Consider the following 25,120-nt stretch of genomic DNA (forward strand, 5'->3'; position numbering starts at 1 on the left):
CACAACTAGCAAACTAGCTTCCCCTTACTACCAATAATTATTCTATTCTATTCTATTCTATTCTATTCTATTCTGTTCTACAGTCATTTAGCAGACGCTTTTATCCAAAGCGACTTACATTTACATCAAGGTAGTCAGTATATATATATATATATATACATTTTTTTAATTTATTTATTTATTTTAACCAGTTCCTTGCTCTTGCTTCGTAACTGGCAGTCAGACCTGAACGTTATCATAAGTTCTCATCTAACTTTGGCAAAACAGTAATTAAGCATTTTTCTCCAAATGCCACACTGTTCCTTAAGATTTTGTTGCAAACATCTCATTAACCCTGTTGCATTTGCATCTTTTAGCCCTGCACCCATTCATTAATTGGTATCACTCTTGCACTCTGTATACACACAGAGTAAAATACCAGGACTAGCTTCTGTAAGTGCAGCATGCAGTGGGACACTGGCTACTGTTTTCACAGCCGCAGCCTCTCGGGAGTTAATCCCAGAGGAACTTCTGGCTGCTGGTACCGTGCACACTGTCATCCATCTCTGGAAAAAAAAAGGAATGTGTTCTCTGGGCTTCACCCTTGTTATTGTAGTTTCTACTGCTAACATATAGTCTGTTTTCTTAAAAGCACACATTGTCTGTTCATTCAGATGCACCAGAGCTACAGTTTTTTAAAGGCAAATACAGAATAGCTTGACATATAATATTCCATTTTTATCTGCTTTTAAACCTATAAATAATTTTGTCTCACCCAACTTGAACCTCAATCTGCCAGCTTCAACAATTTTTGGGTCAAAACGTCGTGAGTCTCTCTCACGGATTATCTAAAAGGAGTTTTCTTTCATAGGGAGTGCAAATAAACTTAATAATATTGCATGTTTTCCACATTGTATAAATAGTGAGTAGTAAATATGTAATTTCACCTAAGAAAAAAGAGAAGAAGAAGAAAAAAAGATTTTCTAGTGTTGAACAAAAGCAGCCCCCTTGAGTTACTCAAAATGCTTTCCCTTCGTAACCCTGACACTTCAGGGGTTTTGCCAAACATTATCCGCAGCAGGTTGTAACTTGAAAGGTATATTTGTGATCCCACAGATCTCTTTTGTCTAGAAAGATAAAAACTTTGCTCAGGGATCTAAAAACAAAAAAGGATTGTGTTTTTATTTCATTTGCTCAGACCACAGTGGTGACCCATCCTGTCTGCAGAAATATTGGATTTATATGTTTGCTTTGCCCAAGGCACATAACGTACATTTTCAGGGTTATAATATCCTTAAACATACAAGTTGCTGCTGTACAACAGGTAGAAAATGACAATTTGACTCTCCCCTCAAAGTGTGTTCAGGGAATGTTACACAGCGTGTAACCAGATCAACACCACAAACACAGAATAAAGTTCAGCTGCACAGAAAGATTCAGAAAAAACCCGACAAACCCAACAATGCACTTGAACACAAAGACTCATGGATGAATTGTTTGGATGGGGATTCTTATAAACCAGAATGAATGCTACCCAATTGTGTTAATTCTTTACTAAACATGGAGTGGATATGATACACTTAGAACTTTTAATGAGAGGAGACAGACAAGTACTTAAATATGGAGGAGATTTCACAGTAAATCCAGGTGTGGGTGTATCAGCAATCAACACACATCAGAATGGCAAGTTTTCAATATTCATTTCCCTGCAGTTTTTCTGCCCTTGTACATGACATGTTGTCTGTTGGCTCCATCTGCACTGAAATCATGCAGCAAAAATTACAGCACACTGTCCATCATCAGCTGTGCTGAAATTATAACATTAGACAGAGGCAGCTGTGGCTGCTATACAGTTCTCTATGAATTAATGAGCAAGCATTTTAGTCCTTGCTTTATTTCCTCCAGGCTACTACAGTTTTAACAAGGATCTGAAATAATGTCTCCTGTCCAACATGGGGTTGCTAAATGGACATAATGTGTGCAAGATGGCAGCAAGAAGCATCCCTTTTCTGTCAGTCTTCAGAGTGGCTCTGTGGTCTGCGGCTGTAGGCTCTGATGTCTCACGTCATGCTACAGAGCAGTGAGAAATAAAACACAAGTGATGGTGATGTGCCCTGACTTCTTTGTATGACGCACCAGCGACGTCCAGGGATTTGAGGCTCCCATGGGTTTGTTTGGAAGACACATTTCATTCAACACACCCTGCCATTCTAGTCATGCTCCATTCTCTGGACTTGGAAGTCACTTCTCTGTTTTCATGAATACCAAGGTGCAAAATTGCAGCAACAAAAGACGATAAGGTGCTAAGTGGAAAATAGCACCTATCAAGACAAAATCCCTGCACACTAAATATTGCCTAAGCAGTGATGAATGCACTTTAGAAACACTTTAAATCCAATGCATACTGTGTATAAAAAAAAGGAGATTAATTGTATCAAACAAAAGCAATAGCTGTCAACTCCTTCTCATGGGTTGCTTTCTATGGCATCGAGCAGTGACCAAGATTACATAGTCTAATCACATCCTGTAACCGAGAACTGTCTCCACTTCCCCTGCAGGACTCTTGGATTTCAAAGTCAAGGTAACACGGACCAAACTGGATTCTAATTAAAGTTGACATCAGGTGCCTCATGCTCCTTTCCCCCTCCTCCTCAGGCTTTCATCTAAATGATTCATGCAGAGAATACCCAGCCTTTCATGCTGTTAGGTCCTCACAAAGGAATAACAACTTGATCACACAAAGCAAACATGGACAGATTTACAATGACACCAGCACAGTGTCTGTTGAACTGACTTATAACATGTTATGTCAGACCAGGGCAGCAGTACTCAGTTGACATTTCATGTTTTTGCAGAGGTGTTTTTACAAACATTTGAGCTAGCAAATTAGAGCGAGTAAATTAAATCAGAGGGCTAAAAATGGTTTCTTAATGGAATCACACAGCATTATGAAGACAAAATACAGCAAAATATTTAGTTTCCAGGTGTGGTAATTTGAATAAGTTGCAGCCTGCTGTGAACCTGATTTGATTGAATGGAGATGAACGTGACAAGTGTGTGTCCGCCATGTGTTGTGGGCTGGAAAACTGCCGTTGCGGAAGAGAAATTAGCTCAAGCACTCAGTGTCACTCTGGGTGAAAGCACCAGCTAAATGCCTACGGAAACATAAAATTGAATCCTTCTATAAAATTGCAGAGGATACAGGTAGGCTAAATAATTGCTGAATAGAGAGATGAATACTTGGAGGCTTTTTTTTTTCCTTTTCCTTATAGGAAGAGGATTTATCTCTGTGTGAGAAAGCCTGTCTTGAATTAAAGATGAGCTCCCCATGCCTTTTGTCAGGTTATTGTGAACAACAGACCATATAATAAACAATGACTACAGGTATGCTGAGAAAGGTTTGTTAAAAGATGGTTTGTGGACAGGCTCAACAGACTGACCAGGACATGGAATTGCCTCCTGGGTGAGTACAAGACCTGTATGTTCTTTAAATTTATTGTAATTTTGTTTCATATATCCGAGTCTTGAAAATTTATATTGCCATGCCTCCACATGTAACTGCCTTAAGATTTTTATTTGTTTCTGTGTGTCATGTTAAACAATGACAAGATGTGAGAGTCATCAATTGAGGCGAAGGACGTGAAATGAGCAGCAACCGACTCATGTCCAATCCCTCCCTGCCATTTCTAGCTGTAGGTTATTTTCTGTCCCCGCCGCTCATGCTTGCACATGATTTAATAGGGACTGACAGCAAATCGCAATTACCAATAATTACACTGAAGGAAAAGAAGGATTACTGTTTTCTTTTTGAAAATGCAGGCTTATATTTGATTTATCCGAAATCTATGAACTGAAAAATAAAGTAGAAGAGTTATTTACATGAGTGCAGCTGTATGAGTTTTTAAGAGTCCAAGTAATGCCCAGAATAAAATCCTAAATCTAGACTAGGTAAGAGGAGTCATCTTGTAGGGCGGGATCAAAACAGAGAGACAGGAGGAGGAAATGTTGACCATTTCGTCCCTCCATGGACATGGGAAATGTGAAATCACAGGTAAAGTGAACCAGCATGGAGCCCTGATAAAAGACACAGCAGTAACATCAATAAAGTACTAATATGTGTTTCACTGTGACACAATATGTTATGTGACATGGCTGCAATAATTTAGACTTCAACATGTCTCTATACAGCTCTCGGAAGAAACAAACAGAAAGAAACTGCAGACAGTGAGGTATAAGGAAAGGAAGAGGATTGCTGTGCTTGTTAACAACAGGTGGTGTAATCTTTGACATATTGGTGAGCAGGAGCATCTATGCAGGCCAGATATTGAACTTTGACAGCAAGTTTCAAACTCAGACTTCACCTGCAAACATATGAAGCTTCATCTGCTCCGTTGTTGCCAAGCTATAAACACACCACTTCAATGCATTTCAATGCAATGCATTTATGAACATAATAAACACACCCTGGTCAAGCTCAGGGAAGTAGACATATTTGTTTTTTGGCATAGGCTATGTAACAAAAAAGATATGCAGATAGATTTTGTGTAAAGCTAAAGGTAGCTTAGCTTAGTTTAGTCAGATTTTAGAGTTTTAATCATGATTTTTTAAAATGTGGCTTAAAGACTGCAGGCGATGCCCTTCTGTAGCTTTCAATTAGCTTTCAAATACATTTATTGCTGGACATGAAATCATCAACAGCAAATCATATAATTCCCTCTATGACGTTGCTAACATGTGTCCCACATTGAGCAGTATTTTGTGTGGCACTGCAGGATCAATGCTCTTATTGATAGCTATACTGTATACGGCTGATTAGTCAGAAGCCATTAGGAGTCTCAAAAGCAGCCACCTTACCTAAGGAGGAAAAAACAACAACATTGGAAGAAAAATAGCAGTCACTATTAAGACACACCACAAAACTAACTAAAAGTAATCCTTTAACCATGAATTACAGATCAAACTTAAACCAATGAATTTACAGATCTTGGAGAGTAAATTCTGTGCAACAAGAATGTCATTTTAAATGTCAGTATGAAACTAATACATCCTACAACATGTTCAGAGGCAAAGAGCAACACAGAACGTTCCAATGTGACTCACTTGCCCAACAGTCAGCCTTTAAAGAAAACCATATGAAGCAGTTACACAGCCATGTGGTGTGCTCTCAAAACTGCTGAACACAGTCAAATCTTCAGTGACAGTGTGCACAAAAACTACCCAAGAACTTGGAAATAATTCAGAGAAATAGTCCAACAAGCTCAACGCTGCATCTGGGTAGAGGAAATAACTCATCAGTGTGTGCGGGACTGGTAAAAGCTGCCCGAGTTGATTTGCCAAAATGTCAGACAGCTTCAGCATTTTTAACTTAATTTCTATTAGAATAAATTATTCAAAAAGTTTAAATCGTCCATTTTTAGCTGCCTGGAGAGGGCCTGACATTTGTTTAACAGACTGCAAAACAGCCAGACATTTGCATTAATTTGATCTGTTGTCATTTCATTTTTATGAAACAAAACTGAGCCATAATATTCTTAAAAAATTTAAAAACTCAAACCCAAAGTATGAATCTAAATATGAAGAAATCAGTAACAAACATAGACTGTTTTTATTTTTTTTATTTTTTTTGCAGTATCTTGGAAAACCATAAACAAAAAATATCAATAAATATACTGGTCTGATTCTCAGATCATAGCAACATCTGTGCAATCACTGCAGCTTATAGCTAGCAGGCATGAATATTTGCAAATACATCACACTCAGAAGTCCAATCAATGTTTGTCCATTAAAGTGAGATTGTTCATCTCTGTTTTAATTACACAAAACTCCTCTTTATTCCAGACAATATGTATTCATGATGACAAAGCAAACACTAATTCAGCAACTACATTCACCATTCCTGGGAGTACCCTGCTCTGCATGGAGGTTTGCAGTGAAGCAGGGTTAATTCAGTTCACATACACAATGCACAAAATATATATAGAAGGATTGCGTTTACATCTTTTGCCGTGTCAGTTCCAGATGAAGGGAAAGTTGTTAAAGGGGGAACAGAACAGTGTTTCCATTATGTTTTTCATGTGCCCCAGGACAGTTTGTTTTCTTTTAGTGAACATGAACCACTGTACCAAATAGATATCCACTGAGAGAGAATGTGCCCTCCCACATATCAACCAGAAGCTGTCGAGTAAGCTTCGGGAATTATTTATAGGTCTGGTTTGGATTTTGAGAATCAAATGTACAGATTTGTTCTATAACTACTTATATCTCATTTTGTGGATATTTAATCCTCCATAATCCATTATCATCTATAATTTCCAGTAGTTTCGCCTCAGCCATGAGGTATTTTTTTCTTGTAAGCAACATTTCCATCTAAGATTTTAAAACTCTACAACATATTAATTACCTTATTTTGGCTGCTGTCATCTTGATTTTGGGGATGTGTTTTTTAAAGTCATGTGTTCTGACAGATACTGAGGGGGTTTCTGCTTAATTTGTCAGAAGGCAAGGTATGACTTTAAGGTTATTTTCCAGATAGAAGGTAATTAACAGCACTGCAGAAGTTTCTTAAACTTTTGTAAGACCCCCATATTTGTGTGTACGGATCGCAGATCATCAGAAAGTCACCTAATGAATGTCACACCAGCTCCTTTGAAAATGAATCAGAAAAAGTGGATTTTACTGGTATTTTAGGAATAGAAGCAGAGATTTGTGGACGTGTGATGTCAGCACTGATACCAGCTTCAGTGGGGTGTAAATGATCCTTCTTATTTCTTTCATTCTGCAAAGCTAATTCTTGTCAAATCTTATAAAAACAAGTGTTATTGCACAAAATATGACCACAATAACAGTCAATGCTCAATCTGTGAGTAAAAAATTAAGGAGGTTGTCTCAAAAAAGTAAACCTTTTAGAATATTTAAAAATGGTGAGATGGAAGTCTTACATCAACTTCTTCTGATTAAATTAAAGAAATCCCAGCTGCTCTCTCTTCTTTGCAGCCTCACTAACGTTGAGGCTCCATGTGTTCCTGAGCTTTCCAAAGCCTTCTTGTCGGGGTCTAGTTAAGCTTTAAGAACAGTTGGGGAGTCATGGGACGTTTAACTTCAATGAGCTTTGCACTTCTGCATAATATGAGTTCAAAACTGCAAGATGGGGAATACTCCAATGAACAAGAACATGAGAGGAGAAGACAATTGTTGGACTTTTAGAAAAAGCTCATGCAGCTCCCAAGTTAAATTTACAGAGCATATTATACAGCTCCTCTGTGTTCAAACTACATCAGTTTTGAGAAGTGTTTTTATTTTATTTTTATTTTTTTTATCCAGATAGCATTCACAATCCAAGTTCCTGAAGATTATCCTGACATACAAAAGCAAAGTTCAAGTCTATCAATTAAACAACAATGCTGGAGTTATAAGGTGAGTCATCCATGTGGTTCAGATGTTTTGAAATAAATACAAACTAAAAGAATTTTCAGTGCGGGTATTCATGAATCCTTTTCATATTTATTAAAAGAAAGGTCCCCGGGTAACATGATAACAGCTGTACAGTGCCGTATCACAGACGAGTTGGTGGTATTGCTGGACTATTACTGTTACATTTTACCACAGTCAAGTCCTTACAAATCTTTTGTTGAAGCATCACAACTCTTCTTTATCCCACTGTTGTCATCTGCATCATAAGCTTCTGCTAGATTTACCTACGATATAACACATGAAGACGCCGTTTTCCATACATTTCCAAGAAAAAAGGACAATGCATATATATGGTGTCACAGAGTCAACTAAATATCCTTGTTACTCTCAATCACTTCCCTGTTTTAGGAGAAAATTCACATTTTAACAGCATAATTCACAGCCCTGCAAACATTTAATTATTATTAAAACTGAATTTTCACAAAGTAAATCTATGAATAAATTCTTAAACCACATGGTAGCTTAGTGAAGTACCCTATCACTACCAAAACAATCATAATGCATAATTGCTTGATGTTGGACAGACTGCTTATAATTCTTCTGCTTTCAGCTTGCACAGCATGAGGCCTTCATAAAAGTCTGATACCTAAAATGAAATGATTTGCAGCTGATTGCATTATTATAAAATATGTCTTCATTGTGAAGGTAAAAATGCAAAATGAACACAAGAGATAAAAGAAAGGCAACTGTGGGGTGGGTCTAGAAGGAATATTATGCATATGAAGGGGACAACTGATCAAGTGGAAATAAACATTCTGTTCTGTTAGTGGCTATTATTTGCTTCAAGGCAGAGAAAAGCCTCTGTTTCCCATTATTACTATAAGCAGAGCCCCCTCCACAGGAACACTCAGTTTAGAGAGACAAACAAAAAAAGAGCATGAAGTAAAGACTCTCAGCAGTGAAGAGGCTCCTCTTCTCTTTTCTCTCCCATTTCTTCTCATGATTAGCATTTCAAACAGTTCTTGTTTTGCGTCAGGGCTTCATGCTTGTGTGCATGCCATCACAGCCTTGCAGGTGGTGGCCCGTCCAACCAGTGGAATCAAAAAGTAGTATTCGTGTATGTGTGCTTGTGTGTGTGTGTGCATGTAGAAGTATTTTGTGTCTAAAGGGATCTGACATCTTTAGAAAGCTAAGCATATGTTAAGGGACAGTGTTGACTACAAATGCTACATAGTGTAATCACAAATTCCTCAGTACTTGTGGTCTTTTTCTTTGAACGGCACAAAGTCATGAGCCACTGACTAGGCTCACATTCTGCCACCTGAAAATCCATAAAATCTCTTTTTAAGTGTCTGCCAGCAGCTCCATCCAAACTTTGATTGAGCGCATCACAATGTGCCCAGCATTCCAAGCACAAAAACAAAGACTTTTGCAGAAGCTCTGTTTGGATTGGAAAAAGGTGCTGCATCATTTTATCTTAAGTCAATTGTTTATAGATTGCTCTCTCCGTGAGATTAACACAAAAAAGAATTGTTTCAGCAAAAAGGAAATTAAAATAATGAATTCTTGCAGGTTAAAGCGCAGCCAGGAGATAGCTAATTAAATCTAATTTCTTTCATTCCCTGTGTGATGGGGTTGAAGTTGGCTGCAGCAGGTCAGGCTTGGATCCCACTCATTAGACAGATCTTATGTCTTGCTACCGCGCCACCTAAAAACATATGTAAAAGAAAGAAAGATTCATGGTTTTCTTAAGTGATTCCAGCTCCAAATTCCAAGCAACTGTCCAATCATCTTTCAGTATCTATAACTACAGTGAGGTCTGTCAAGCTGCTGATGCTGGAAAAGTGTGTGTATTGCTGTGGTAAGACAAACTCTATCACTAAGGTTTTGACAAAATAACAGTGGACAGCTGTCAGCATGCAAAATCAGGATGTAAGTAAGTGCTCAAAATCCAAGAAGTCTGACATTTTGACTGTCATCATTTAAGCACAGTTTGACCAACAGCAAACAGAACTTAATATATCCTTCATCCATTGGTTACACACACTTAATCCAGTTCAGGGTCATGGGGACACGAGCATATCCCAGCTACAACCCTGGACAGGTCACCAGTCCAATTTTTTGTATTTTTGAAGTAGTAGAAATAATTTATTTTGCATTCCCAGTGAGGTGAGGTATCTATCTATCTATCTATCTATCTATCTATCTATCTATCTATCTATCTATCTATCTATCTATCTATCTATCTATCTATCTATCTATCTATCTATCTATCTATCTATCTATCAGCTCATCTGAGCCGACCGAAGCTGTCATGAGTGATCTGAGTTTGAATACTGTGTTTACAAACAGCAATGGCACAACATGTTTTATGATTCATTGTCACTTTTCTGCCTTAGATGACTAAAATGTAAAGTAAAATGTGGAAGTAAAAATTTAGGGATATTAAACCATCTGAAATGTACTGGTTCAAGTGGTGGATGTTAAAGAAGGTAAGAAAAAAAACTCTAAGATGTTTCCTGGAAAAGCTTCCTTGAAATTCAGCTTTGGGTTTAGATAAAGACTGATGCAATCTTACCCCTAAAATGGCAACTGGTCAATCACAAGTAACCCTAAACCACACCCCAATCTGTGATTTATTTTATTCTAAATGGGACTATATTGTACTAAATGAATATTATGCTTTACTAATAGAGTCTTAGAACTAATAATTGAGATTATGAACAAACAAACAAAAAAGTTAACTTATGTAGCACATTTGTAAGGAAGTTAAGTCACGTGCTCTCAGACTGCTGGACAATCTGGTTTCCTTTTGCAACCAGACAAGACCTCCCTGCTGCTCATTATAAAGAGTGCATGTATCGAGCATTTTGCATTGCCTTCACTTCTCAGATACTTTTCAGAAGCTGTTTCCTTTTATTTATACAGACTATAAAAAAAAAACTTAAATTACTGCTCTTGATTTAACTATGAAGAATCCCCTTTACACAGAGCAGTGACTGAGAGAACAAGTGGGTGAATGGCAGGAAAATCATGGAAGCTGAGCAGTGTTGGCAACTTCTACAAACTGAAGCTTGTGAAAATCTGAATCCACAGCTGTCAGTTAGATATGAGATAGTGCCTGCATATAGGACAGCTATAGTACAATTGGCTTAGAAGGCAGATTTGATCCCTTCTAAGCAGCAAAGCAGCCCAGTTTACATGAGCGACCTCTTACACTTGCATGAAAAATTTGCTTTTTTCTCTAAAGTTGACCAAACAGCAACTGAAAAATAACAACTTAAAACAAAACTCAAACAATAATGAAGTTCCTACATGGGGCTTGAACTTAACTTACTGGAGAAAAGCTTGCAGCTGACTAAAGCTGTCTGCAGCTCCTCCGCCTCTAAATGAAATTTATTGTTGAATTTTGTGTGACAAAGGGTTAAGTGATGTAAAGATCCTTCAGGGTATAGTGCTTTGCAGATGTGTGGCGACCTGTTGAGGCTGTCTTCCTTTTTGGAGTTAAAGCTGCCAACCTATGCATAGCAGCACTGGTATTTTGCCTTTGCTGGACACATGGCAAATGTATCTTTGTAGCCTCAGAACTGGTTCAAGTCCTATATTGCTATATTTTGAATGGGCTGAGATGCAAACCAAGATGAAAGCGCAAGCATAAAGCAACGTTGAACCTGCTTGGAGGAATGAAAACAAATCCTGGCCATGTGGTAAGATATTAGTGAGCAATTACAAATGATAATGACCAAATAATGGTATAGTGTTTTGAATTAATGTAAGAGAAGTCTGTCTATATTTTGTGAACAAAAGCCTTGGTAGACATAGCAACAGTAACTATGTGAGAGTTATAGTAAAGGATGGCTGTGAGTTCTGTTTATTTTTTTCTTTATGATTGTCTAGCGGCCATAACGATGACTGCAAATCCAGTGATCACTTGCTGCATGCTCCCTGTGCTTACCTGCCCCAGTTTCACTGTAAAATGTTTCCCAACCCATGAATAATAAATACAAAACAGTTCAACAAAAAGGCAACTTCTGAGAAAGTGTGCTTCTAAAAGCAATGGGGTTTCCTTTGGCCGTCAGATTTAATTACATGGGTTTTAGTGCTCAGTATTAGTTCACAGCTTATTTCCTGTTTGTCCTCTTGGCCCCATCATTCACCAGATTATAGAATTAGGTTTTCTGAGCTTGCTGTGCCTTATGAGAGCAAGTGGGTTGATATAGCCAATGGGAGCAGTTATTATGCTTGATTGTGGAATCTTAAAGCATCAAAGGAGAGCTTATGAAAATAAAGCCTTATGATGAGTATTCACAAGAGTGTCAAACTTTGTCTGCATAGGAGGAAAGCCATAAAAAAGAGGAAATGCAACTGCATTTAAGCATCTATAAATACTTTGTCTTGATCTTAAATTATTATGTGCTTTGTATTTTGCAGGGCCAACATAATTTTCCACTTAGTTAATGATACATGTTATATTCATGTTGTGCTCCAGCCTACTCACCCATAATGTAAATGACTGTCATCACTGACACAGTTATCTGCTTCATTGCTCTGTTTATCCTTACAATAGCAACCGCATGAGCATACTGTAAACCCACTCAGTGGCTCCATAATTAATACCTTAAATGCTGGCTCTCTCCATTTTATCCACTCTCAGTCTCATAAGCTGAACCATGTGAATTTATCATTTATATACTGCAGGTATGCTAATATGCTTCATTGGGATGCATGCAAGAATTCATCCATTTGCTTCTGAATCTCGCTTTTCATGTCAGTCCCTTTCTTTTTTTTTTTTTTTTTCTTTTTTTTTTTTTTTTATTCCGCAAACCTGGAAAACTTCAAGCAACAACCCCACCCTTTAAGAGCCGGGCTCTGCTCGAGATTTCTTGCTTCTTTCTGTGAAAAAGGAGGGTTTTTCTTGCCTTTGCCTTAGTACTCTCTCAAGGGGGCTAAAGCATTGGCTTCTGGGTTCTTTAGACAATTTTGATGGTAATCATTGCTATATAAATAAAACTGAACTGAATGGCTATAATGGACTGGTGACCTGTCAAGGGTGTGCCTCTCCATTTGTCCAGTGTCAGCTGGGATAGGCTCCAGAAGCCCTGCAACACTTAAAATAAATTGGGTATAGCTAATAGTTCGATGGATGGATGAATGGATGGATGAGCTGAACTGTGACTCAGACTAATGCAAACCCCCTCCTCACCTTTGTGGTCTTCACTTTGTTCCCAGAGATGCATGACCAGCCAGTGAGGTCAGGGAGAACTCGACACTCTTCCCCCTCCAGACACGGCTCCATTTTACACCACCATTTCAGGCGCACAATTGAAGCTGGAGAGAGAAAAGGGGGGCGGGGAATGTCACTGCAGAAGGTCACTTTTTGATTGAAGGACTTCCAAAAAGATGAGTTGGTGGGAAAAAAAAACAGCTCAATCAGATGCCTCACTCTTTTAGTCCTTAAAATCTTCAGTGTCAGAAGATTCTAGTGAAAGTGGCATATACTGCTTTCATGTCATGTCAGGATTTTTTAGTCAAAAGAGAGTTAGAAGAGCGTTTCAGTAAAATTACCTTCAACACAAGAGGGCAGCGCCCTTGTTGTCCCTGCCACCTGTCCTGGGAAGCAGGAGCACTTGACTGTTTGAGAGCGCTCTTCAATCTTGTTCTTATTGCAGCAGCGATGAGCAGCAACTACCTCACAAGTCCCTGTCCTCTCTTTTGATGACCCTGTGAAAGAAATTTTGTTGGGAAAGAGCCATTTTTACATCTGTGTGTTTTGCATGCAAGTAGAAGCAGCTTTGTTGGCTTCAGCCTCCACAGGATTAAAGTCAGACTGCAACAGATTTATGGCCTCATTAAATGTTTGATTCAAATAAATACAGTAGTCTTTTCTTTCAGCTGCAAATCTTTCCAGTGATTATTTGTAATACCGAAGTGGTGCTACAGCACCACCCAGTGGATGAAAAGCATCAGCAATCATGCAAAGTGGGGTAAAACATCAATAGCGCATCACCATGTTAAGTCAAAGACAATAATATGCCAGACGATCTGACACACGCAGAATTAACAGCATCAGGAGGCTTTTTATTTTTTCTGCATTGCAAAAATACAGAAAAGCCTTTTTTTAGGACTCTTGCTTTTGCACTTAAGAACAGTTGGGAGCAATGGGCAGAGAAGCAGTTAAAACCTACTGCTCCAGTAATTTGGAAATAGGGGGTCCATTTAGCTGCACATCCCACAACATCAGCAGCACCAGTATATAAATACATAACAAAAAAGGGCTTAAAATTAGACCATAATAAAAACAAATAAAAAAAGCCAAAAGCAAAACACATAATTATTCCAAACAAAAACAACAGACTCAGTTTGATATTGTAGTTATTTAGGCAAATTTGCTATTGTGTCACTGGGGGACGGTGGATATCTAAATATAATCTGGTTCTTCTCAATGCAACTCAGTTACATTCCTGATGTAAGAAGTATTTTCATTAAATATTTCCATTTTTAACTGCTTTAAGCATGTATTCAAAAACATTTCTAAAACAAATTTCTTTTTTTTTTTTACTTGACCGCAGTGTCTAGATACTTCTCAGATTGCATTATATAAAAAGCTTGGGAAGGGCCTGTATCCTCTAGTTTTCAGCAGCTCTTTTCATCCTTTTTGGGATATGATTCATCCCGTTTTAATGTATGATTTATTAACCGTTAGCAAAGAGAAAGAAACCTCTGAAGTGGTTGCATTTAAATATTTATTAACAGTTTAGAGAGGTAAACTAAAATGAATGAATAAATAAAGATTATTAAAATTCACCATATCTACAAAGTGAACACAGATGTGCATCACAAAACTCAAAGTTTACCTTTGGAACCACTGGACTTACAATCAAGGCAAGATAAGTTTATTTATATAACACATTTCATGCATAAAAGCAATTCACTGTCCTTTACATAATGGAGGATATGAAGATAAATAGAAACTGTGTAGAAACAACTAAATTTATATTAAGACATGATTATAGGGTTGTGCAAAAAAAAATAAAATCACATAAAATGGCTAAATTAAACATATTTAAAGCAAAGAGCGGCCGAGATGATTTAAAAATTACCGTGCAGATTTCATGCATAGGCACATGAGAGAATAAATGTTTTAAACCTGAATTTAAAAGTGTCTACATTTAGTGAACGTTTAATCTCCACTGGCAGTTTTTTCCACTTGTTTGCTGCATAACAACTAAATGCTACTGCTTCATGTTTAGGCTGGATTCTGGTCTTAGCTGCCCTGAATCTTTGGATCTAAGATCCCTACTCAGAAAATAATAAAAAAAATAATAAAAATCAGAACCCTATAGGTTTATTTTGTCTAAACATATCACAGATGTATTCTGGGCCCAAAACAATGCTGTGATTTATAAACTAACATCAGGGTTTTAAAATCTATTCTGTGACTAAGTGGAAGCCAGTTTAAAGATTTTTCATCAGCTTCTATCTAAATGACCGAGTCTATACTGTGTGTATAGTCTAGATTATTCTATACAGAGAGAATAAAATGTTGATGATAAATGAAAAATGTATATATTGTTGTTATCAATCACTTGTTTCATAACCCATTAATTCTACTTTGCCATCACAAAAGCCTACAAGACATGAAGTATCTCTTTAATATTCTCATCTATTTGTCAAGCTCAGGGTCCTGTCTTTAAACAAGCTCTCCACCAGGCCAACAAATGGGTGACCAGGAGCTATAATGAGTCCCTCTGGGTCTGTGAGTGGTCTGACTGGGTCTGATGCTTACCTGGCTGTCCTCGGGAGCTTTGGTTGCCACTGGACACTAGCTGGATGCAGAGGCTTACTGTACAGAGCAAAAGGAGGCTCCAGTGTAACAGGTTTGCCATTGTGTTTATCTTCCTCTTGCCTGCACAGGGAAAAGACAGACTCATTCAAACTTTAAGAAAAAAAATGGCAAACAAAAACTGCTGGCCCATATTTTCCTTAGATCATCTGACCTTGATATTTTGTCTGTGGCATTATTGAGTGACATCTATTTACTTGATTAGTATTGACATGTCAGGGAACATCTAGGAGCAGACAAGAGCAGTTTAACACATGCAGTTCTGAATTTTCTGTTCTCTCTGTGTGCAGAGCTGATCTATCGCTCTATAAGCGATTTTTATTCTAGATTAGTCACACTGAAATTGAGACAATGATTATTTAGAACTAATTTATAATCATATAAAAGCAACAATGACATGAAGTAGCATACAGGTAGTTTGCTTAAGGCATTTTTTTAATGTTGTATGCACTTCGAATCATCTTGTACATAAAATGTGCTATACAACATAAAGTTGCCTCACCTTGCCTTTTATTAAAATCACATTAAGTATAACGTTACAATATATATATATATATATATATATATATATATATATATATATAGTTATCCAGTTATCTTCAGATGTTGTTGCCCTCAAATGTTTAGTCATTAAAATTGTTTTTTATATATAGGCTATATAAAATATTCTTTCACAATTTCCCAAAATTGAAAACTCAAAGACAAAGATTCTTGTATTAATCGTCTGCAGTGAATTGTTTGATCATATAAACAAATAAATAAAATTTGAATAAATCCAATTAATCAAATACAATAGTAGGTAATACATTATTTGTTGACTGACTCCTAAAATATTTTGTTTTTACATTTTGACATGAGATCATTTTATTTCGACAAAAGTTTGTTTGCACGTGTCACGTCTTACTGAGTTACAAAAAAACGTTTTGCGTACTTCTCTGAACTATATCATCAGATTCCTGACGGTGTTAAAAATGTATGTTTTTTTTCCACTTACCTGTGCTCAGGTTATTGGTGTGCACGATAAGCTGTTGCAGGAGTCCCCATCAATGTGTGTTTGAACATCAGCTTTTCAAGATGAAGAGTAAAGTTTCTTTTCTTAATTTTCTTACGTTTTCAGTCTCATATGAGCATAGAATCCAGAAAAAAACTAAGAAAAAACAAAACTCACAAAATCGCCCGCCTACAGCTGATGGACAGTCAACAAGTCATCTTCCTGCAGCTTCACACACGTCAGTTTTTCTCCCTGCAGGAAACCCTCAGGATGCTACGCCAGAGAGAAGCGCTGGTCCATGGACACAACGGGACAAGCCCGTCCGCCTAACCCGTCAGGAAAATTAAAACTTAATCAAGATAGAAACCATCTGTCTCCCGGACAATAAGCGGCCACTTTCATTAGCGCCTTAAGAGGCTTAAAGTGAGTATTGACATCCTGTCACACACTAGATACACAAGATGAACTGCATTTGAAGACATAGCCGTGAGGTTAAATGTATACTTGTTTAATTTATGCATCCAAGACTAACATTAAAAGCCTGAACACATTGTAATGATTTTTGTTATTTTCCTAAGAAAAAATATATCTTGGTTTTCAATTTAAAAAATATCTACATTTGGTATTAAATCTAAATGTTAAAATGTTGATTATGTAGATAACCATAAAGGTAAATTAAGCACAATCAATTTAGGTGTATAGAGGTGGATTTTTTTTTTTTTTTTTTTTTTTTTGGAAAACATGTAATTGTGCCTCGGTCTCTTTGTTCCCGTCATGTTGTAAGTGCAATACCATCGACAGCCACTAGGGCAGGCTTCAAGACATCAACGGATGAGCTCCTCTGATCATTTCAGTTATTGGCTAATGTCCCTCATTGGCCATTGGTGCGTGTTGGTAGTGAGACTACCTCCTAAAATCCACAATCATCTCTTTAATTTTGTTCATACCCAAGATCAGGTGAAGTTTCCCCATACTCAGCCTCTTGTCCCAAAGACTTTAGTGATTATGTCCCAAAGACTTTAGTGATTAGAGTATTTGTGCAGATGACAGATCTCAGTTGTATTAGGAGTCTGAAGTGTACAGCATGAAGTTTACCATCCCACGTGGTCCTGCTGACTGGTCTGTTTATTAGAAAGTCATAAATCCAGGCAATTGTGGCGGTACCCACCTGATTTCTGGATTTTCTCACATAACCAGACAGCCTGCATTATGTCAAATAAATTGATGATGTAAAACACGAATAATAAAGAACCTATACACTGATCCTAGAAAGTTTAGTTATTGTAAATTTTAAGCTTTTTGTCCAACTAGTGTCCAAAGGGTAGTCTTTGTATATGTGATTAACATGAAAACCAAAGGCCATTTGCTTCTAAAACAATCAAAATTCTTAAAAGAAACACACACACACAAAATAGCCTTCTAACAAATTCAAGAAAAATAAATACAAAAGAGTTGCTAATGATAATAAAGCTTTATCATAGCAGAGTGCACATAATTATTCTCAATTGAAATGGGAACTGAGAACAACAAGGGTATAAGTCAGCACAGGACAAAAACACAAACAAGGTTACCAACAGAAAAGAAACAAATCAAATCAACATTATTAAATGATTCAATGTTCATACGACATCCTGTCTCAGAAATAACACCGTCCTCATCATATTTACATTATAATATCAAATGTGTTACATCCCAGCAACACTGTGACCAGATGCGTCGGTGCTCTTTGTTTTCTGTTCAAGTGGTGAAATTGAGCTTGAAGAGAACCGTCTGAGGTGTGGTGACATCGGCTACAGCTATTTCCTGGCCATCCGACAACCCCAGCTCTGCATCGAAACAACACACACACAATTTCACAAATTGCTCTTACACACATGGAGGTGAGTAATTATGAACATTATGGGAGTGGCTAGGTAGCAGTTTCTTATTACCTTTTAAAGTTTTGCAGAGGTTTGGCCTGGTACGCTCTTCGATGGATTTAACCGACTGGGGGGAAAAAAGTATAACAAAAGTTCAATTGTAGAGAATGACAAAAACATTGTGGAACATTTTTAGAAGCTAGAGAGATTACCTGCAGATACAGAGTTTTATTCTTTCCTTCCAGAGTTGTGGTGATAGCAGGAGATTTCATTTGCCTGGAAAGGAATTATAAACAACGATCACTAATATACTGCTGCAGTATGAAAATGACATGCTGGGTGGGGGGTACTGTTGCTCACTCACAGGGAAGCAGTCTCTGTCAAGTACTCTAAAACCTCCTGTAATTTGGCAGATGGAGAGAACTGGAGATCCTGAGGTACTTGGCTGCATGCTGAACAATTTTCCTGAAAATTGAAGATAATTCAAATTATTCTCTGCAGGGAGAATCATTTATTACGCGGCAGACAAAATGATTACACAGCCTCATTAACAAACCTTTCTCTCAGCTTCAAATGTGTAGGTGTACAATCCATCCACGTCATTAAAGACCAGGTAATTATTTAAAGGAATATATGCACTGAAAAGAAAAGGAAATGTGTCATCAGATGATGCTCAGATGACAAATGAGAAGATAACCTGAATATGTTATGCTTATGAATATGTTACTGACCTTGTAGCTATTTTAAAAACTTCTGTTGCGCAGGCAGCTGTGGAAAAAAAGAGAAGTTAAATTAAATAAACCTCAAAATTTTTAAAACAGCTGTAATATAATTATAGTAGTTATGTCTTTTGTACCCTTAACACTCCCCCTTGCATACAAATGTGCACATTTATGAAAAAAAAAAAGAGCATCAAAAAAACCCTCTGATCAAGACCTTTTTGTCTTTCGGATCCCATTAGGCTCTCACATCCATGTAAACATGTTACCATATTCATTTAACATTTCTCTCAAATGTCAGTGTATGGAAGCCAGACAGGACACCTTGTGGTGGAGATGTTAACTGCTGCATCATGATTAGTTGTCTTCCTTAGCTTCAGTGTGGCAGAGTGAGTTGACAGTTAATGACGCAATTAGGCATGAGCTGCGTGTGTGTTCTTTATTTCATCATAAGTGATTGTAAAAACAATGCATATGTGATTCAGTGCCTTTTATAGTAGTTTGTAAGCAGCTAATCACGTCCTTGTTAGTGGGCTATTAGCATGTAGCTGTGTGCTTATTTGAGAGCACAATTTGACCGTTAGTTACTGGAGTGAACAGGATTTTATTGTTACTAACCAATACTCAGGACTGTTCAGATGGTTTTTGTCCATATTAATATGTTCAGTTTGGAGAAATTAGTTACTACACACATATTTGATTTAATGTTGTAAATTACTTTTTAATTTAATCCTTCAAGGAACTGTATGAAGCGTTATTTAATTTGGTTTCAATATGTGGTCTGTTTGCATACCACAAATACAGTCATGCTCTCATGTTCTGATCCATCTGTGCTGATGAATAAACAGTTAAAGGACATCTTTTCTCTGAAGCCTAATTCTCCTCCCGGAATCACAGTTCATATTGGAGAATCGTTACCACAGTCAGCTTATAAAGAATAAGCGTGTGCACCAGACCAACAATTTCAGAAATAATCTCCAACCTCAGTAATAGACATGACACATGCAACATGTGCCTGTTGGTGAACAGTGAGGTCAGCAACACCTGCTATCCAGAAAATGGTCACAACGAATCAGAGAAGGAGCTACAGATACAAATGCTGCACATCACAGGAGCTGTTAGAGAGATTCCAGATTTCTTCCTCTAACTTTCCTTGTGTGCACTTGTGGAGGACATGATCGTCAGATTTTTGTGTGAAGATTGTGAAAAATTTAACTCTGCAAATTTGCTGAGTCATGGAAGAGAGTTTGATGGAAATATTAAAAATACATTGGAGAGATGAGTTTTATCTGACAGAATCTAAATGCTACAGGCATTTTACCTCCAAAAAAAGAAACAAATATCATGTCCATTATCTATAGGCCTGTGAAGAGCTCATTAGAGCTGTTGTGTGAAATTAAAGCACACAGTTTAAATAAATAACTAAATTGTAGTGGAAACAGAACATAAAATGTTTCAACATAAGGTTCATACCAGCAATAACAGCGTTTGTTGATGCCACAGCAGGAATGATCCTCTTCACAACTCCTGTAACACAAGAAACACATGCAAGATGTTTCCATCTGTTCTACTAAAAAAAGAAAGGGGGAAAACAGGGAGCGAGGGTAAAAAGAAGACTTAGTGATGTAACAAATTAACTCTAAATAATTTAGTTTGCAGCTTTACCTTGAGTGAGTCTGTATGTCACTCCTGTGATGTTGAACTGTGCTGCTCTTTCTTGGGATCTTTCAAACACCCACTGGATGTGTTCGGGATTGTCTCCGTCTAAACTCGTATCTAATGGAGAGAAACACCCAGGCTGTCAAACTTTATTCGAACACAGACATGATGGATGATGTAATCAGATGTGGGTACACTTGCAAACCTCCAAAAGGCTTCTCTTTGGGCCACTGTAAGATTCTGGCATATTCGATGCAGTGTTCTGGTAGCCTCGGCATTGATGCGATGGTGCACATGGGGAAATTTATCTGTGGATTGTGAAATTAGACTTAGAGGTAGGCAAAAAAGTATTTAATGGAGCACCTGAAGCCACATATATTTTGCACGTTGAAAAAAGCAAAATGCTGTGGCCCTGTGATAATCACAAGAAAGATTTTGCAAGTAGTTTTTTTCTATAATGTTTCCTGTTTTAATTTTTTTTTCTCTGAGTTTTTTTTTATATAATTTACTTATCTTTAATAAACAGTTTGTTGCATTTTTAAGTTTTATTTGGGTGTTTTGCAACTAAGAAGCAGTGTAGTCAAGAGACTGAGATGGTTACAATCACCAAGGGAACTTTTTTAATTTACCTGTAATTTAAAAATGAAACCTCTGTGCGTTTCCACCAACTTTACCAGGGTATCATTACCCCCAAACTTTCCCTGGGGGGGAAAAAAAACTCCCAGTAAGAATTTAGGTGTTCCACACTTGTGGTTGCTGTGAGTTTAAGCTTTGTGAAGCTGCAAACATGTTTATTTCACTTCTAGAAACGTAACTTTGTGTTTTGATCGTTTGAAAATTGGAGAAGTGTACGGATGACGAGATCCAGGGTCATCGGAGCGCATTTGCTGAGGATAAAATTCATCGTGGCTTCGAGTAGGCAGCTTTTAACGAGAGTGTCTGGAACAAAAGCTGCTTAAGCTGAATGACGGCCACATGCAGAAACAAATGTGGGGGGGGGAATTAAAGAAACTGAAACAAGATGGTAATAAGCTGCAGGGCTACGACAAAGTGGGTCTGATTGCTATACCAACACGTTTTCCTTGACTTTGTGGTGCAATAGAAATGCAAACCATGCCGATTAATTTTTTTTAACCTTGTTAAATAACTTCTGAATAATAAAAATTCCTGGAAATGTTGGTGGAAAACCCCCAAATAATGTAAATTTAAAAAAAACTGAAGCATACTGTTCATGAAAAAAAATCTGAGCCATCATATTTCTTCTTCAATTCATTTAGAGACTCTTTTCTCTGTATTTAAGTCAAATGTTTGATGGAAAACAGACCCTGCTGCTGGTCTGTCACTAGCTAGTCCTAACTGCTGCTAGCTGCTTCTGTTTATGATCCCATGTTTTGCTTTTTATTAAACAAGCAGCTGTTGACTGTTGACAGAAAAGTAGCATCATCACCTCCTGAGCACCACAGACGCTTGCTCACACTCCAAACACAAGCTGAACAGCAGCCATGTTCTGAGCAATGAAAACAGATCGGCAGACTTATTAAAGCAATAACATAAATATCTAAAGAAAAGTGTGTAGTACCTGTGGTGGGTACAGTTCCAATGTGCAATCAATACATGCAGTCATGCCTGGCAGAATGACACGTGCATTTCCTTTAAAGCCTTCTGTCCCTCCATCAATGAGGGGGATGATGGAACTGGGATCCAGGACTCCATCTTCATAGCTTAAGAGGGAAATCTACAGAAGGTAAAATAAATCAGAAATTCTCTCAGAGTAGTCAAAACTAAAATAAAAATGTATCAGTTAGCAAGACTGGGAAAAAAAAATTAAGCTATTTTCTTTCTCTTACCAGCATGCCGTTCATCCAGCGTCTGGCGATGATGGAGTCCAGTCCACAGACAATAATATGAAATTCTGCAAAGAGAAAATTAGTATTTTAAAAAGAACGTACTATTTCAAATGAGAGTTAGAGGGGAAAATGAAAAAGAAAAACACACTTACGCCTGTAGAAAGACTCATCAAAGTCCTGGATCTTTTTAAAGTAACTGCATGTTATTAATAAGGAAGAAAAGTTAGTAAAAAAAAATATATATATATCATACAATTATATTACACAATTATACTAAATCTGAGTGGTTTATTAAAAAAAAAAAAGATGTGAAGGATACGGGACTACTTTGCATCCTGGGACGCGACTGTTGATAAAGTCGGCAGCCACTTCTGCTTTTGGTCTTCCAACATCTTTGGGCCTAGAAGTTTGCATAAATCAGCTCATCAGATAACATTTCTAAGGCTATATATTATCTGATTCATTACAAATGTTCTTATAAACCTCACATGAGCTGCAGATACTCAAAAAAAGATTATTAGACACAAATATGGTGTCGTAATATGATGCATATTCTTTGATAAGCAAACTCAAGGATTATAGAGACACAACGTCACCATTTCTTAATCATAGTTCCTGTAGTACGGAAAAAACAAAAATGCTATTACTGATGATTAAAACACCAAAAGAGATTAAATATGGAGGTGAAACCTACCTGAAAAGAAACTGCCTGTTGAGGTTGGACACATCAATTGTGTCCATATCAACCACATGGATAAGACGAAATCCTGACAGGGCCTACAACAAAACATCACAATATAATCACTGATCTCAACCAGTGTCAAGAACATTAATGTAACACCAGTTAAAGATATTTCCTACCAGGTTTTTAAGAAGTTCACATCCAAGTCCTCCAGCACCAATAACCAGAATCTTGCAAGTCTCCAACAAAAACTGCAGAGACTGATACGACAGATGCATCTTGATGTTTAAAGAGTTGCATTTAAGATAAATAAAACCTTAGTGATGAACATTTCAATGTCACCTCAGTGCTTGGTTCAAAGTCAGGATGGGTGAACGGGCCCGGTCTCTCCAAGAACTTCCTTACATGATTCCAGCGGCCATCCCAGTCGCAACTGCCATCTTTGTGTCCACCGTCAACAGCCATTCTGGAAGTACAATGTATAGAAAAAAAAAGCACTGAATGTGTACCATAGATTACAGCTTTACAGTAGATTCCAACATGATGGCAAATAAACTATCCAATTTATGAAACATAACTGTAGAAAACAGCACTTTAATTTAATTTGCAGTTACTTTGCATGTCCCTGTTGTTGCTGAAATTTACAGGCATAATGAGACCCAACGAGGGGGGCTAACATGAATGTAGGGATGACTACCTTATCAGCAAATATTATAAAACAAAATTCAGCAATAAAAAATGTGTATGTGCATGCTTTTTTTCCTGATACAATACCATATAGTGTTACTTTTTCAAGTCTGTAAAGGAGGACGTCTCACAGGTTTAGAATTGCAATACAGACATTAAAAGTAGAGAAACGTCTTGCTTAGTGGTTGTGATCTTCATGTGCCTCAAGCCCTTTACATCATTCAAATTCAATTTAGTGTGTATTATATTTTATAATATTCTATTTACTAATTATATTTTTTATTGGAGTTAGATTATAACAAATTAATAAATACTGACGTTTATTGACGGTCTATCAGTCATCTCACTGCAAATATCTACAGCCACAGGAACTGTCTCATCACTGCTGTGTAATAACAATGCATTTAGCTTAAAGTGGTGCTTTAGCTTCTTTCTTTTTAGGGGTGTTTACTGGAAAACATACTTAACTTTAAATTGTTAGTGTCAATCTTTCATTTTGTAGCTACACATTACTAATCAAAACTGGGTACTAAAGATTAATATATGCGGAACTGACTCAGCTATCCAGATGTGTCTTGTAATGATGATGACTAGTACAATAGCAATAAACTTCCCGCTGTATTATTAACTCTAACATTAACTAACCTATCGAGGCTGTTCCCTGCTAAAACAAATGTTTATTTTTATGTCTCCTGGCCCAGCAGTCGCTGCTCAATGTGCAACGCAAACCTGCCGCCAGTCAGAGACCTTTATTTAGCATTCGTCACTAACTTCTCAGTCGGGTCCTCTATTCGCCTTCTTTTCTTCTCCCTGTAAATAAAGTGTAAAACAATGCTTAGGTAAGTCCGTTTGGCATTAAAAACCCAAGTTTATAGTTGATAAAAATTGTATATTTCGTTCATTTAGACTTACGGCTCCTCGGCATCCGCCATACTTTCACGGTCCCATGTCCTCGATTCTGACTGCTGCATTCACGGACATCAAAGCTGCGCAGCACACTGCAGCTCCCAGTCTTTACAAAACATCAAACCCAACTACAGTACTTTTGTACATAGACTTTACGATTTCACGGGAAAAAAACGACTTAGATAAAAATAAGAAAATGATAAAATAAATTAGCTTCTCTGTAAAAGTCAAAGACTAAGTAGTTACATGGTTGTTAGTTTTGTTGTTGTTTCCATTAAACGTGATTGCTTAAGAGTATTTCCCGAATTTTGAGATAACTGTATCATGTTATTTGCCTAATGCCATGTAAATCAAACTTAAAGCTTTTTTGTTTCGTGTTCCCTTAAAAATTTTATAAATGGTTCGTTACTCTTTGATGGTGGCTTTATTTCTTAGAGGTTTGTTGTTTGTTTGTTTTTGTATTTTCTATTAATCAAATTATATTCCATTCTCAATTTGTATTCACGTAAATGCGCAGCGGCGCAATTTAGTGTGCAAG

The 25,120-nt window shown here is 37.2% G+C and overlaps 2 protein-coding genes across 4 annotated transcripts; both read right to left on the reverse strand.

The window, feature by feature from the left end:
* Positions 1–8,326: 8,326 nt before the first annotated feature.
* Positions 8,327–16,449, reverse strand: LOC121651703 (chemokine-like protein TAFA-4). Its single transcript, XM_042004077.1, has 5 exons — positions 16,342–16,449; positions 15,176–15,295; positions 12,955–13,110; positions 12,593–12,717; positions 8,327–9,097 (listed from the first exon to the last, which is right to left on the reverse strand). The coding sequence occupies exons 2-5, from the start codon at positions 15,273–15,275 to the stop codon at positions 9,086–9,088; spliced, it is 393 nt and encodes a 130-aa protein (XP_041860011.1). The 5' UTR covers positions 15,276–15,295; positions 16,342–16,449; the 3' UTR covers positions 8,327–9,085.
* Positions 16,450–17,679: 1,230 nt separating this feature from the next.
* Positions 17,680–24,660, reverse strand: LOC121652218 (NEDD8-activating enzyme E1 catalytic subunit). 3 transcript variants are annotated; one of them, XM_042004866.1, is made up of 18 exons: positions 24,589–24,660; positions 24,448–24,486; positions 23,332–23,455; positions 23,169–23,249; positions 23,002–23,084; positions 22,627–22,707; positions 22,460–22,503; positions 22,308–22,372; positions 22,040–22,195; positions 20,666–20,768; positions 20,467–20,577; positions 20,275–20,328; positions 18,814–18,850; positions 18,639–18,720; positions 18,447–18,547; positions 18,295–18,358; positions 18,155–18,209; positions 17,680–18,049 (listed from the first exon to the last, which is right to left on the reverse strand). In XM_042004866.1, the coding sequence occupies exons 1-18, from the start codon at positions 24,645–24,647 to the stop codon at positions 17,961–17,963; spliced, it is 1,428 nt and encodes a 475-aa protein (XP_041860800.1). In that variant the 5' UTR covers positions 24,648–24,660; the 3' UTR covers positions 17,680–17,960. The 3 variants fall into 3 exon arrangements, with proteins under 3 accessions (XP_041860800.1, XP_041860801.1, XP_041860802.1); XM_042004867.1 differs by having other exon boundaries at positions 24,424–24,486; XM_042004868.1 differs by lacking the exons at positions 24,448–24,486; positions 24,589–24,660 and adding an exon at positions 24,322–24,427.
* Between the last annotated feature and the right edge of the window lie 460 nt (positions 24,661–25,120).

This window comes from Melanotaenia boesemani, chromosome 13 (genome assembly GCF_017639745.1).
Source record: "Melanotaenia boesemani isolate fMelBoe1 chromosome 13, fMelBoe1.pri, whole genome shotgun sequence".
NCBI classification, from domain to species: Eukaryota; Metazoa; Chordata; class Actinopteri; order Atheriniformes; family Melanotaeniidae; genus Melanotaenia; species Melanotaenia boesemani.

Excerpts from the sequence above, each read along its gene's own strand:
- LOC121651703 (XM_042004077.1), bottom strand. The coding sequence starts at position 15,275 with ATGGCAAACCTGTTACACTGGAGCCTCCTTTTGCTCTGTACAGTAAGC. Across the intron at positions 13,111-15,175 it reads AAGCTCCCGAGGACAGCCAG|GGTCATCAAAAGAGAGGACA; the intron begins GTAAGCATCAGA and ends TTTCTTTCACAG. Across the intron at positions 12,718-12,954 it reads GCTGCCCTCTTGTGTTGAAG|CTTCAATTGTGCGCCTGAAA; the intron begins GTAATTTTACTG and ends TTCTCTCTCCAG.
- LOC121652218 (XM_042004866.1), bottom strand. The coding sequence starts at position 24,647 with ATGCAGCAGTCAGAATCGAGGACATGGGACCGTGAAAGTATGGCGGAT. Across the intron at positions 24,487-24,588 it reads ATGGCGGATGCCGAGGAGCC|GGAGAAGAAAAGAAGGCGAA; the intron begins GTAAGTCTAAAT and ends CTTTATTTACAG. Across the intron at positions 18,851-20,274 it reads AACAAACGCTGTTATTGCTG|CTGCCTGCGCAACAGAAGTT; the intron begins GTATGAACCTTA and ends TTTTTTCCACAG.